We start from the raw sequence: 13,091 nt of genomic DNA, 5'->3' as shown, positions 1-13,091 counted from the left end.
ACGAGGATGGGAAGCTCAGTTTACCAAAACGCAATCATTGGTGTTCCTCTATCCTTAGAAAGGATGCCAGGGACCATTCAACTCAAGGGAGTCTTTCAGCAAGTGTTTTTTTTAAATTATATAAAATATTTATTTACCAGTCGGACACAAAGTTCATCACGGTTCACATAGCAAAATAAATGAAAAGACGGTTCCTTGTTCCAGAGGACTCAGAATTTTAAAAAGAGAACAAGAGGGCCCCACAGCCAACAGTCACTGGTAAAAAAATGCTGTGCTGGGGTGAATTCAATAGCTGGGGAGAATGCAATAGCAGTTGCGTTCTCCCTGCTAAATTTGGGTTGGCCCTCTCATATTTAGCAGGGAGAATGCAACTGTCACTGTTTGGACCAGCTCAGCACCTTTTCCAAAGAAAAGTGCCTTTTTTGGTTTAGGTTTTAAATCCTGTCTTTTCTTCCACGGATCCCCCAGTGATACACATGGTTCCTCACCCCTTTTGTACTCACAATGGTCCTGTGAGGTACGATCAGTTGAGAAACAGGAAGAGAAGAATTTGAACTCAGATCTTCCCAGCCCAGCCTTTACCGCTCTGTCGCCCCTCCAGTTCCAAATGCAAACGGCTTGTTCTTTCATTTAAATGCCTCTCTCCCTTCATCTCACTCCGAGCCACTTCCATTTAAGGACCAAGTTCAGCCACTTGGCGGCAAATTCCAATGTTCAGTATGGTGCCCGTGGGATATCTTTTGAAAGTGATCCTACAGGGAAAGCCTGGATTCCGTGATCACACCACAAAAGTGCAATGAATATTTGGCGTAAAATCTTATTTAGGATTTGTTACAGATCGAACAAAACACAAAACTAGAATGAACAACTTAGCCTGTCCGATATTGTGGTGAAGGTTCTAGGGAGCTTTCAGAATTGCCCTTCTCTGGTAGGCAAGTTTTTGATTGTAGGGGAGCAGATGGGGGAGAGGTTCATATCACTTGATGTCCCTTAATAAACCATCTCTGTGTTCCTCAGTGTTGGAGCTCCATAGGGCTCTTTGGGTTGAAAAGAGGCAAGTCTGGCCTTTCCAAAGCCCATCTGTTTTGCAAAGTTTAAGTTACCCGCTTCTTACACAGGGCTTCCTTCTGGTTTGCCCCGCACGGCTTGCTGCACAGTCTTGATATCATACGCCCACGCTCGGTGCAGACCCTCGCCGGCCACGCTGGTGGGTGTCCAGTTGGGGAGAGGGAAGCGTCCCGCTACCACGCGGGCCTCATCAGGAAGTTCCGCAAGTAGCTTACTTTCCAGATGGGGCAGCTGGAAACAGAAAGGTACTGCTGCCGAACCCAGAGATAGCACACGGCCCCCTTGACTAGAAGCCATGAGCAGACTCGACGTTCATGAATTGGTTCAACCCCCTTTTAAAACCATCCAAGTCATGGCCCCATCACTAGATCTTGTGGCAACAAATCCCACATATCAATTATGTGCTGTGTGAAGAATTACCTCCTTTTCTCCATCCTTAATCTGCTGTCAATTTCACTGGATGTCCCCAGGCTCCAGTTTTGTGAGAGGGAAAACCCTCTGCGCTCTCCCCATTCCACCCACCATGTTACACATCTGAGGGCCCAATCCTATCCAACTTTCCAGCAATGCAGCCCAAAGGTAAGGGAGCAAATATCTCCTAACATTGAGGAGGCCTCTGTGACTGCCTCCCCACCAAAGGATGCAGCATATGCCCCATTGGCATGGCTGCACCACCCTGGAAAATTGGATAGGATTGGGCTATGAGCCATGCTGCCCCCAATCAGGTTTTGATTTTTCTCCTACCAAAGAAAGCCCCCAAACTTTGTAGCCTTTCTTCATAAGGAAGGTGCTCCAGCCCTTGGACTTATCTGGTTATCCTTTTACGTACCTTTTCCACCTCTGCACACAGCAGTCATCTCTGATGGTGGCGGTACTCAGAAAACTAAGTGAAAAAGGTTGAAAACCTCTGCTGTAGATATTTTATTATCAACACGGTTAGAAATGAACTCTTGCTGCTTTGCTTTCCTTTTTAAATGTTTGTTTAGTTTGCAATGTTAGTGCGAGTTCATCAGGCCTCTCTTCTGCCTCTAAATCATTAACATCATTTTTATTTTTGGACTGTGAGCCCCTTGGGGACAGGACTATTAAGATGTAGGAAAAAATGCTGTAAGGCCTTCAGAGCCCCAGGGGAAGAGCGGGATAGAAGCCACATAAAATTGACAGCTTGAAAGAAACAAGAACCTAGCTTTGTAAAATGTCAATTTCCGGTCACTAGGAGATGATCTGTAGTGCCCAATGAGTAGTTATTTATATGTCTGATATAGGGTGCAATCCTAACCCCTTATATCAGTACTTTCCAGCACTGGCATAGCGGGGCCAATGGGACATGTGCTGCATCCTGCAGTTGGGTGTCACTCACAGAGTAAGGGAATGTTTGTTCCCTGACCTCAGAGCTGCATTGCCCTTATGTCAGTGCTGGAAAGCACCGACACAAGGGGTTAGGATTGCTCCCTTCATCTTTTTGCTTCTATTCAGACATATATATGCCACTGAAAAATTTCCTAGTCCCGTCCCCTGCTTAATAGGTTTGTCTTTGGTAAAGGAATACCCATCTTCCCCTAAGTCAGGCCCTGGAGAAGCTATGTACTTACCACACTGGGTGCCAGGAACACAGTGACATTGGTACAGTCAGACAGATCCACCTGAAATAAAGACACAAGCAGGACAATAGGTTAACCTGATCCTAAGGGTCATTACCCCCCAAGTTTATTCCTGGCATCTTCAGTTAAAAGGATCTCAGGCAGCAGAAGATAAACCTTTCGCTTTCCCACTGGAGTAGATAGTATGGGGATAGGTTGACCAATAGGCTGATTCAATAGAAGACAATTCTGTATGCCTAAACATGGACTACAACATGGGCAGGAGGTCTGATCTGGGCAGGAGGTCTGGTCTAGAGGGTTGAGCCTCCATTTGCCTGAAGATAACATCCGAAGGTTGCCGGTTCGAGGCCACCGGCACCGTGCGACCTTGAAGCAGCTGACAAGCTGAGCCGAGCGATTCCATCTGCTCTAAGCGTGGGAGGATGGAGGCCAGAATGTGCGACCAGATCAAGAAAGAAACATCTGAATATTGTGGTTTCTTGAAAGATAGAAACCTTCTTTCAAATTGTAAAAATCCCTACAGGGATTTAAAAATTGCCTGCCTATGTAAACCGCCTTGAATAAAGTCTAAGGAGAAATCTGAGGACCAAGAAAGGCGGTACAGAGATACCTATATTTATTATTATTATTATTATTATTATTATTATTATTATTATTATTAGTACAACCTCAGTGAAGTGCCTTTGGGGATTGAAAATAACCACCACCCCTACTGTCATTGGTGCACTAGGAGCAATCCCCAAGGCCCTTAAGAAATACCTGGCCAATATAGGCATAGACAAGATAACAGCAGGAACAACAACAATGAACTGCACTACTAAGAAAGCTGAACATTGTAAGGCAATGTCTCACCAGTTCTTTAACTCATGGGTAGAGTTCAAACTAGTGAGCACCCAAAAATACCAATCTAAACATCTGGTGGTCTGGGGCACCACAGTGATGATGATGATGATGATGATGATGATGATGCGATTTCACAGGAGCCTTACCTTCCAAAGATCTTCCCGGTGGTAAGAAACCTTTCCATAACACCCAGCTTTCCAGGCACGATAATTGGATAGCCGCAGCAACCATGGATTGAGTTCGTAGCCAACAGCTGGCCTGAAGCCTCTTTGGTAGGCCTCTAGCACCTGGAAGTACAACCAAAGCATCAGATCATCTTGCAGGAGGCAATTACAAAGGCCGAGCTTCCACCTATTCCCAGGGTAGGCTGTCCATTCCCCCTTGACCAACAGCCAGGACCTGTCAGTCTGGAGATAACCACTGCTGTGATCTAACTGTATAGTGCTTATCCCAGTGTGGTGTACTGGTTAGGATGATGGATTTGGACTGGGAAGACCAAGGTTTAATTCCCCAATGAGTCATGAAGCTTCTTGGGTGATCAATCACTATCTCTCAACCTAACCCACCTTGAAGGGTTGCTGGAAGGGAGGAGCAATAGACACCACCCTGAGTGCCTTAGAGGAAGGGCCAAATATTGATATGAGAAATTAATCAGTAATCAAGACAATATGATACAATTTGTTCTTCCATGTGGGATCAGCCAGTCTTCTGGAATACTGCATTCAAGCAACCCTCTGTTCTTACAAGTCTGCCATCTCCTGACCCTAAATCCACCATCTTCCCTGAGCGTCCTTTCAGAAGCGACATCACATTCTCAACTTGCTTGGCGCTTGCTGGGACATAAGGCACCTGATTGAGAGAGAGAGCGAGAGCGAGAGAGAGAGAGAGAGAGAGAGAGATAAGGGCAAATTCTTTGCTAGACAAGGCCACAGGACTCTCAGATAGAACACATATGTTATATGTAGGTGGTCACAGGTTCAAACCTTAGGGAAAAGGGTTGGGAAAGATCCCATTCTCAGACTCTAAAGATCTACTCTGATCACCAGTTGTCAGACTAGATGGATCACTGATCTGGATTTGTAGAAGACAGTTCAGAATAAGATGCAAAGAGTCACCAGTTGCTCTCCTTGAAGGTCTGGTTGACATATGCATGGTCTGAGAGCGCGTGATAGAGCCATCGTGTTAAAATCAGGTACAGCTCTGGTCAGTCCCTGTATAGTTGATCACCTGAGAGCTCCACATATACTTCTGCTTAGATTCCATAGCAGAATGTAATAAACACATTCAAATAAAATCACAACAGCCCTTGTTCTTCTTGGGACTGACACTCACTGTGGGTGTGACACACAGCAGATTAAAGAGCTCATGCTCCTAGGGAAGGAGGGGTTGAAGACTCAGTGACAAGAGGACGTGCTTTGAATGCAGAATATCCCAAGTTCAATTTCTGATATCTCCAGGTGATGGAAAGGCTCCTTGCGTGAAACCTGCAGAGCTGCTTCCAGTCAATGTAGACAACACTAGGGGAAGATGTCTCAGTGGTCAGACTCTGCAAGGCAGCTTCCTTTGTCAAGTAAATACATGTGGGCCCTTTGACTACCATATATCTGATGACTGGCAGTTGGACGGTTGAACAGACTCCAAAGAAAACCCCTGCAGCAATGCATGGAGATCTTAGATTTCTATTTGGGGTGATGGCATAAAAACACATGCAACAGATCAACAAATAAATGTATCAATCAGACCTTCTCTCCCAATTCTAAAATGCATGGGTCAACTCAGGGCCCAATCCTATCCAACTTTCCAGCTCCGGTGTCGCCACAATGCAGCCCTGTGGTCAGGAAACAAATGTCCCCATACCTTGAGAAGACCCCAGTGACTGGAAAATGGGATCAGATTGGGCCCTCGTTTAACCCCCCTCACCCTGCCAAATGGCTGCGTACCTGTAACCGTAAAGGCACTTTGCGGAAGCCGGGCATGAGAATTCCGGCCCACACAGCATAGACAGCCAAACCGGTGCCAGCTGCAATCTGCAAAAGACCCCAGCCATCCACAGTCTTCCCCTGCAAGGCAGCTGCCAAGTCTTCTGGGTCATCTGGATCCATCTCTGCAAGATCAAAGGGGTTTGGTAAATCAAACGTGGGCCAAGAAAAAGTAACACAAAAACAGAAGTTCTTCCTCTTTCTAACTCAGATCTTATTTTATACAAAAACAACTACAGTCAGTTCTCATTATCCACTAGGGCAGGGGTGCCCAAACCCCGGCCCTGGGGCCACTTGCAGCCCTTGACGCCTCACAATGCGGCCCTCAGGGAGCCCCCAGTCTCCAATGAGCCTCTGGCCCTCTAGAGATTTGTTGGAGCCCGCACTGGCCCGACGTAACTGCTCTCAGTGTGAGGGCGACTGTTTGACGTCTCCTGTGAGCTGTGGATGAGGGTTCCCTCCACTGCTTGTTTTTTCACATCTCTGATGCAGTAGCGGCAGAAAGGAAAGGCTAGCCTTGCTTTGTGCAAGACCTTTTGTAGGCCTTGAGCTATTGCAAGACCTTCATTCATTCATATAAGTTCATCTTTAATATCTTTTTTTATGTAAACTTATGTAAGTTTATTCAAATTTTAATTGTAAATTAGTTCTTTTTCCCCGGCCCCCGACACAGTGTCAAAAAGATGATGTGGCCCTCCTGCCAAGAACTTTGGACACCCCTGCACTAGGGTTAGGTTCCTGGAAAACCTAGTGGATGCCATATTAATTGTTGCTGTATCATGGAGCCTATGGGAAAAATGGGGTTAGGCTCCAGGAGACCCTCCTCACCATACATTCTATGAACTTTATGAACCTGAATCTTAACTTGAAGTCTACGGGGCTGGGTGATAGCAAGGGGAGCTCATCAACATCTCCAACAGCTGATACTTCCTTCTCCGTGCTGGTTATCCCTTGGCTCATTGAAGGTTGCTGACCCAACAATGATTCCTCAGAGTTCAGCAGTGGAATGGGGTTGCTTCAACCGTCATCCTCCTCCTCCACCTGTCTTTCGTTTCCTTCTCTGGGCTTGCCCCAGCCCCAGAGCAGCCGTCCAGGGGTTCCGAAGGTTCAGCTGGAGTCCCTGAGACAGTGCCAAAGATGGGCAAGTCTGGAAGTGGACACAAACGTGTCTGATGATCTTCCATGGGCCAAGCCCAATGCCAATGGCACCAGCCACAATACCTGATGTGGCACCAGCACGGTATTAGCAGACAGTGAGAACAGAGTCACAGATGACAAATAGGTGGCAATCCTGCCCCTTGCAGATCAGCTAATTCCCAGATAAAGAGAACTGACTGTATATATGTTCTTAATTTTTTGGATATTTATATTTTAAGCAGTACCATAATAATAATAATAATAATAATAATAATAATAATAATAATAATAATAATTATTATTATTATTATTATTATTATTATTATTATTATTATTATTATTATTATAATTTAAGATCTGCAGGTTTAATCTGAGCCTGCTTGCATTTTGAGGGCTCAACCAGCTCCCAGACAACAGAACTAATAAGGACTGAGGCTGCAATTCTATCCACACTTTCCTGGGAGTAAGCCCCATTAACTATAATGGGACTTACTTCTGAGTAGACAGGCATAGGGTTGGGCTCTAAGGCTGCAATTCTATCCACAATCTATTCTATCTGCAAGTCTATAATGGGGCTTACTTCTGAGTAGACAGGCATAGGGGTGGGCTGTGAGGTTGCCTTCTTGTTCACACTTACCTGGGAGTAAGCCCCATTGACTCTAATGGGACTTACCTCTGAGTAGACAGGCATAAGGTTGGGTTCTAAGGCTGCAATCCTAGCCACACTTTCCTAGGAGTAAGCCCCATTAACTATAATGGGACATATTTCTGAGTAGACAGACATGGGGGTCTACTGAGGCTGCTATCCAAGCCACACTTTCCTAGGAGTAAGCCCCATTGACTTTAATGTGACTTACTTCTGAGTAGACAGGCAGAGGGGTGGGCTCCATGGCTGCCATTATACCCACACTTTCCTGGGAGTAAGCCCCATTGACTAGAATGGGACTTACTTCTGAGTAGACAGGCAGAGGGCTGGGCTCGGAGTGCTTATTATGAGCCTGCCTGGACAGCATCTCCCTCCTGGGACCCCTGGAGTGCAAAGCAGGAGCTCCAGCTTTCCGGCTGCGCACAGAGTACCGTAATTCCCTACCGTAACTTTCTGCCCTGCGCGCACTCCCTTTTCTGTCCCAGCCGCCCGCCTGCCCCGCACAGGCACAGACTGCGCAGGAACCACGTGCGCGCCCACCAGCCCCGGAAGGGCGGCTGCGCCAGGCTCAGCCAGTCCGGCCTTTGTTATGGTCCGTGCGGAAACGGCAGCCAAACACATTGAGTGCCGCTGGAATGAAATGAGCCCAGAATCTGGCACTGAGCCTCCCAAACACCATCTGGAACAATGAGCTGGAGGATCAAAGTCCCCAGAACTTCCTCTCTCTCTCTCTCTCTCTCACACACACACACACACCCCTCTCTTTTACACAGACACACACACCTCCCCCTCTCTCTCACACACACACACACCCCTCTCTCTCTTACACACACACACACACATACACCTCCCTCTCTTACACATACACCTCCCTCCCTCTCTTACACACACACACCTCTCACACCTCTCTCTTACACACACACACCACCCTCCCACTCTCTCTTACACACACACCCCTCTCTAACATATACACCTCCCTCCCTCTCTCACTTACACACACACCTCTCACATAGTCATTCACCTCTCTCTTACATGCTCTCTCTTACACACACACACCTCCCTCCCTCCCTCTTACACACAGACACACATGTCACACACCTCACCCTCTCTCTTTCTTAGGCACACACAAACACCTCCCTCCCTTTCTCTGTCTTACACACACACACAAACACACCTCTCTCTCTCTAACACACACACACACACACACACACACACACAAACACCCTCCCTCTCTTTTTCTTACAAACACACACAGACACACACCTCTCTAACACAGTGCACCTACAAGCGCACCTACAGTGTAGCTAGCGACACCACTGCTCCCCTTTCCTGCCTCCCAACCAGCGCTAGGATCCAGTCCTACCCAACTTTCCAGTGCTGATGCAGCCTGCCAATGGGGTGTGTGCTGCATCCTGTGGTGGGGGAACAGTTATGGACACCTCTGTTATGGAACATTTGTTCTCTTACCTTGGGGCTGCATCTGTGCTGGAAAATAATATAGGGTCGGGTCCTCAGTCAGCAGCTATTCTGGCTTCTGTGATTCCAGCAGGCATTGCCCCCAAACTTTCAAACATATCTTCTCGACCATAAAGGTTAGACACGTGAAGGGGGAAAATTTTTTTTAAAAGATGAGATTCTCTGGGAACTGAGAATATGGTTGTCACCACATCCTGTGGTACTGAATTCCATCCACTAATTATGCATCATGTAAAATATTCCTTTCTTATCTGTCCAGCAGAGATGGAAGGCATCTCCCGCGTCAGCATCTTAAGGAGTTGGGTAAAATGCAAAACTTGCAATTGGGGCTGCTCCAAGATGTTTTGGGATTGTTAATTTAGTGGCACTAAATTAACCACTAAACCACAGTGGCACTAAATTAACCATAACCATGGCCACCGCTGATATGGTATTCTCCCTTAGACAACTGCAGGAGAAATGCAGGGAACAACAACAGCCACTCTTTATAGCCTTCATAGATCCCACGAAGGCTTTCGACCTGGTCAGCAGGGACGGCCTCTTCAAGATTCTCCCCAAGATCGGATGTCCACCCAGGCTCCTCAGCATCATCAGATCCTTCCACAAGGACATGAAGGGCACTGTTGTCTTCGATGGCTCCACATCAGACCCCTTTGACATCCGAAGTGGCGTGAAGCAGAGCTGAGTTCTTGCACCAACCTTGTTTGGGATTTTCTTCGCTGTCCTGCTGAAGCATGCCTTTGGAACTGCAACAGAAGGCATCTATCTCTGGACTAGATCAGATGGAAAGCTCTTCAACCTCTCCAGACTGAGAGCAAAGTCCAAAGTCCAGCTGAAATGTCTGCGTGACTTCCTCTTTGCCGACGATGCAGCTGTCACTACTCACTCTGCCAAAGATCTCCAGCAGCTCATGGATCGTTTTAGCAAGGCCTGCCAAGATTTTGGACTGACAATCAGCCTGAAGAAAACACAGGTCATGGTTCAGGATGTCGACTCACCTCCCTGCATTACAATCTCTGCTCATGAACAGGAGGTTGTCCATGACTTTGTGTACCTTGGCTCAACGATCTCCGACACTCTTTCTCTTGATACTAAGCTAAACAAACGCTTCGGTAAAGCAGCTACCACATTTTCCAGACTCACAAAGAGAGTCTGGTCCAACAAGAAGCTGACGGAACATACCAATATCCAGGTCTACAGAGCTTGCGTCCTGAGTACACTTCTGTACTGCAGCGAGTCATGGACTCTTCGCTCACAACAGGAGAGGAAACTGAAAGCTTTCCACATGCGCTGCCTCCGACGCATTCTCGGCATCACCTGGCAGGACAAAGTTTCTAACAACACAGTCCTGGAACGTGCTGGAATCCCTAGCATGTATGCACTGCTGAAACAGAGATGCCTGTGTTGGCTCAGTCATGTCGTGAGAATGGATGATGGCCGGATCCCAAAGGATCTCCTCTATGGAGAACTTGTGCAAGGAAAGCGCCCTACAGGTAGACCACAGCTGCGATACAAGGACATCTGCAAGAGGGATCTGAAGGCCTTAGGGATGGACCTCAGCAAGTGGGAAACCCTGGCCTCTGAGCGGCCCGCTTGGAGGCAGGCTGTGCAGCGTGGCCTTTCCCAGTTTGAAGAGACACTTGGCCAACAGTCTGAGGCAAAGAGGCAAAGAAGGAAGGCCCATAGCCAGGGAGACAGACCAGGGACAGACTGCACTTGCTCCCAGTGTGGAAGGGATTGTCACTCCCGAATTGGCCTTTTCAGCCACACTAGACACTGTGCCAGAACCACCTTTCAGAGCGCGATACCAGAGTCTTTCGAGACTGAAGGTTGCCAATACAATACAATTTAGTGGCAGAGTGCATGCTGTACATGTAGAAGGCCCTACTGAATCTGGCCAAAGGTCCATCTAGTCCAGAAACCTGTTTCCCATAGTGACCCACCAGCTGCCTCTGGGAAGTCCACAAGCAAGACAAGAAAGCCAAAACCCACTCCCACCATTGCTCCTTTGCAACTGGTCTTAGTGGCATACTGGCTCTGGAGGTAGCATATAGGAGTATTATTAGTAGCCATTGTTAGACCTGTCCTCCACAAATTTGTCCTTTTAAAACCATTTACGCCATTGTTTCCCAAACTTTTTAGCATCAGGACCCACTTTTTGAAATGACACTCTATCGGGACCCATCTAAGTTTACCATGCTTTTAAAAAAGGAGATCTAGAAAGAAATAATATTTATTTATAAGTAATAATAACCAGGAAAAAAAACCCTCAAACGTTTCTCTCCCTATATTTACACATACTTTCAAACTGTACGAGTTCAGCTCTTTGCAGGGTGATTAGCAAAGTATCTGATTTTTCAGACTCAGAAACCTTTATTGGCCTCACAGACAACAAATAAAACATACCAATAATAAATGGAGCCGCTTCTCGGTCTTTTGGCGAAGATCAAGTGTAGTGTGGCATCTGATTTTTGAATAGCCTCAGGGCTTGAGGGAATTAGCTACCTGATCTTTATTATTATTATTATTAACAGTATTTATATACCGCTTTTCAACTAAAAGTTCACAAAGCGGTTTACAGAGAAAAATCACATAACTAAATGGCTCCCTGTCCCAAAAGGGCTCACAATCTAAAAAGATGCCAATGAATACCAGCAGACAGCCAATAGAACAGACACTGCTGGGGTGAGGTGGGCCAGTTACTCTCCCCCTGCTAAAAAAAGGAGCACCCACTTGAAAAAGTGCCTCTTACCCAATTAGCAGGGGTGATCTTTCCATCACCCTTTGGCAACCCATCAAAAATCAGGTCATGACCCCCCAGTGGGCCCTGACCAACAGTTTGGGAACCACTGATCAAAGCTATAAGCCAGCCCTTTTTATTGCCCTGATGGTTCAGGATCTACCATCAACTGACCATTCACTCAATCTTTAAGAGCCCAATCCTATCCAAATTTCCAGCACTGATGCAGCTGTGCCAATAGGGCGTGTGCTACAACCTGTGATGGGGCAGAAGACCTGGAGGCCTTTTCAAGATAAGGAAACGTTTGTTCCCTTACCTCGGGGCTGAACGGTGGCTGCATTGGTGCTAGAAAGTTGGATAGGATTGGGCCCTAAGTCATTACAACTTTGCCCCATATCAGCTGAGCATACTGATTTTTCTCTTACTGCTCACTTTGTGGCTTCTGAGGTCTGGGCGATGCTGGACATTGCGCCGGCATGCTTTCGATTATTGCAATGTAACTACAGTACAAGGACCGAGAGGAGAGATTAACACACGAGCCTCTGAAGGGGAAGACGGGAAGTTTGGATAAATAATGGTTCCCACCCGACTCGTGGCTTCTGCTGTCGGAAGCACAGCACCAGAGGGTAACATGATCCTTCTGGACAGATAACGTCAGAGGGAAGGAAGCATCCATCATCCAAGGTGCCGCTAAGCAAATCGACTCAGTGTGAAGCCTGTCGTTCACCTCCTTAAACAAACAGCCCCCCCGGGACCCATACTGCACAAATAAACACTGGGGTGCAGGGAAAGGGTCAGAGGCAGAAACACAAGCCAAGCAGGCTGTGGTGCTTCTCCTTAGGAAAGCCCGTTCCCAACATTCCATCACGGCAGGGTCGGTCCATCCCGGAAACCGACTGAGATCGCTGCCTCAGGCAGTGGCTTGGTAGGAGTGTCTGCTGTCCACCTTCATCCATCTGTTTCTGCTCCTCCTTCTCCTCCTCCAAAGAAAAAGAGGAAAATGGTGCAGAAGTGTGGAGGAGAGGACAATGGTGGGCTAGATATCAGAGCAGCTGTAGCCAATAGCTCTCCTCTCCTCCATACTGCCTCTTGTGCTCCAGTTCCTTCTTCCTTTCTAACCCAGAGAGGAGGAGGAGGGTTCCTTTCTAACCCAGAGAGGCAGCGGTTGGTGTTCCTCTGGTTTATGGTGGGGTGGCATACGCTACAGGGTTCCATAGTAGTTCCACAGGAGCTTCTTCTTACTCAGCATGTAGTTAGTCTGTGGAACTCCTTGCCTGGCACCTGGCCTAGATGCATTTAAGGGGGGATTGGACGAATTTATGGAGGAAAGTCCATCACCGGTTACAAGCCATGATGTGCACGTGCAACCTCCTGATTTTAGAAGTGGGCTACGTCCGAATGCCAGATGCAAGGGAAGGCACCAGGATGCAGGTCTTTTGTTGTCTTGTGTGCTCCCTGGGGCATTTGGTGGGCCGCTGTGAGATACAGGAAGCTGGACTAGATGGGCCTGTGGCCTGATCCAGTGGGGCTGTTCTTATGTTCTTAAACTACAATTCCCAGGAGGCCTTGCAGGTCTCTTGTTATCTGGTGTGCTCCCTGGG

General features: G+C 47.3%; 1 protein-coding gene across 3 annotated transcripts; it reads right to left on the bottom strand.

Moving 5' to 3' along the window:
• Nucleotides 1–83: 83 nt before the first annotated feature.
• Nucleotides 84–7,802, bottom strand: ANTKMT (adenine nucleotide translocase lysine methyltransferase). Of its 3 annotated transcripts, none has more exons than XM_066640727.1 (6): nucleotides 7,719–7,802; nucleotides 5,453–5,616; nucleotides 4,257–4,361; nucleotides 3,659–3,799; nucleotides 2,661–2,711; nucleotides 84–1,299 (listed from the first exon to the last, which is right to left on the bottom strand). In XM_066640727.1, exons 2-6 carry the CDS (start codon nucleotides 5,612–5,614, stop codon nucleotides 1,111–1,113), a joined length of 648 nt encoding a protein of 215 aa, XP_066496824.1. In that variant the 5' UTR covers nucleotides 5,615–5,616; nucleotides 7,719–7,802; the 3' UTR covers nucleotides 84–1,110. The 3 variants fall into 3 exon arrangements, with proteins under 3 accessions (XP_066496824.1, XP_066496823.1, XP_066496825.1); XM_066640726.1 differs by having other exon boundaries at nucleotides 7,579–7,793; XM_066640728.1 differs by lacking the exon at nucleotides 7,719–7,802 and adding an exon at nucleotides 7,486–7,533.
• Between the last annotated feature and the right edge of the window lie 5,289 nt (nucleotides 7,803–13,091).

This window comes from Tiliqua scincoides, chromosome 13 (genome assembly GCF_035046505.1).
Source record: "Tiliqua scincoides isolate rTilSci1 chromosome 13, rTilSci1.hap2, whole genome shotgun sequence".
Taxonomy (NCBI): domain Eukaryota; kingdom Metazoa; phylum Chordata; class Lepidosauria; order Squamata; family Scincidae; genus Tiliqua; species Tiliqua scincoides.
This window is presented reverse-complemented; position numbering and strand designations above follow the sequence as displayed.

Coding starts and splice junctions, on each gene's coding strand:
- ANTKMT (XM_066640727.1), bottom strand. CDS start 5,614: ATGGATCCAGATGACCCAGAAGACTTGGCAGCTGCCTTGCAGGGGAAG. Junction 3,800..4,256: donor GGTCAGGAGATGGCAGACTT/GTAAGAACAGAG, acceptor TTGTACTTCCAG/GTGCTAGAGGCCTACCAAAG. Junction 2,712..3,658: donor ACCGGGAAGATCTTTGGAAG/GTAAGGCTCCTG, acceptor TCTTTATTTCAG/GTGGATCTGTCTGACTGTAC.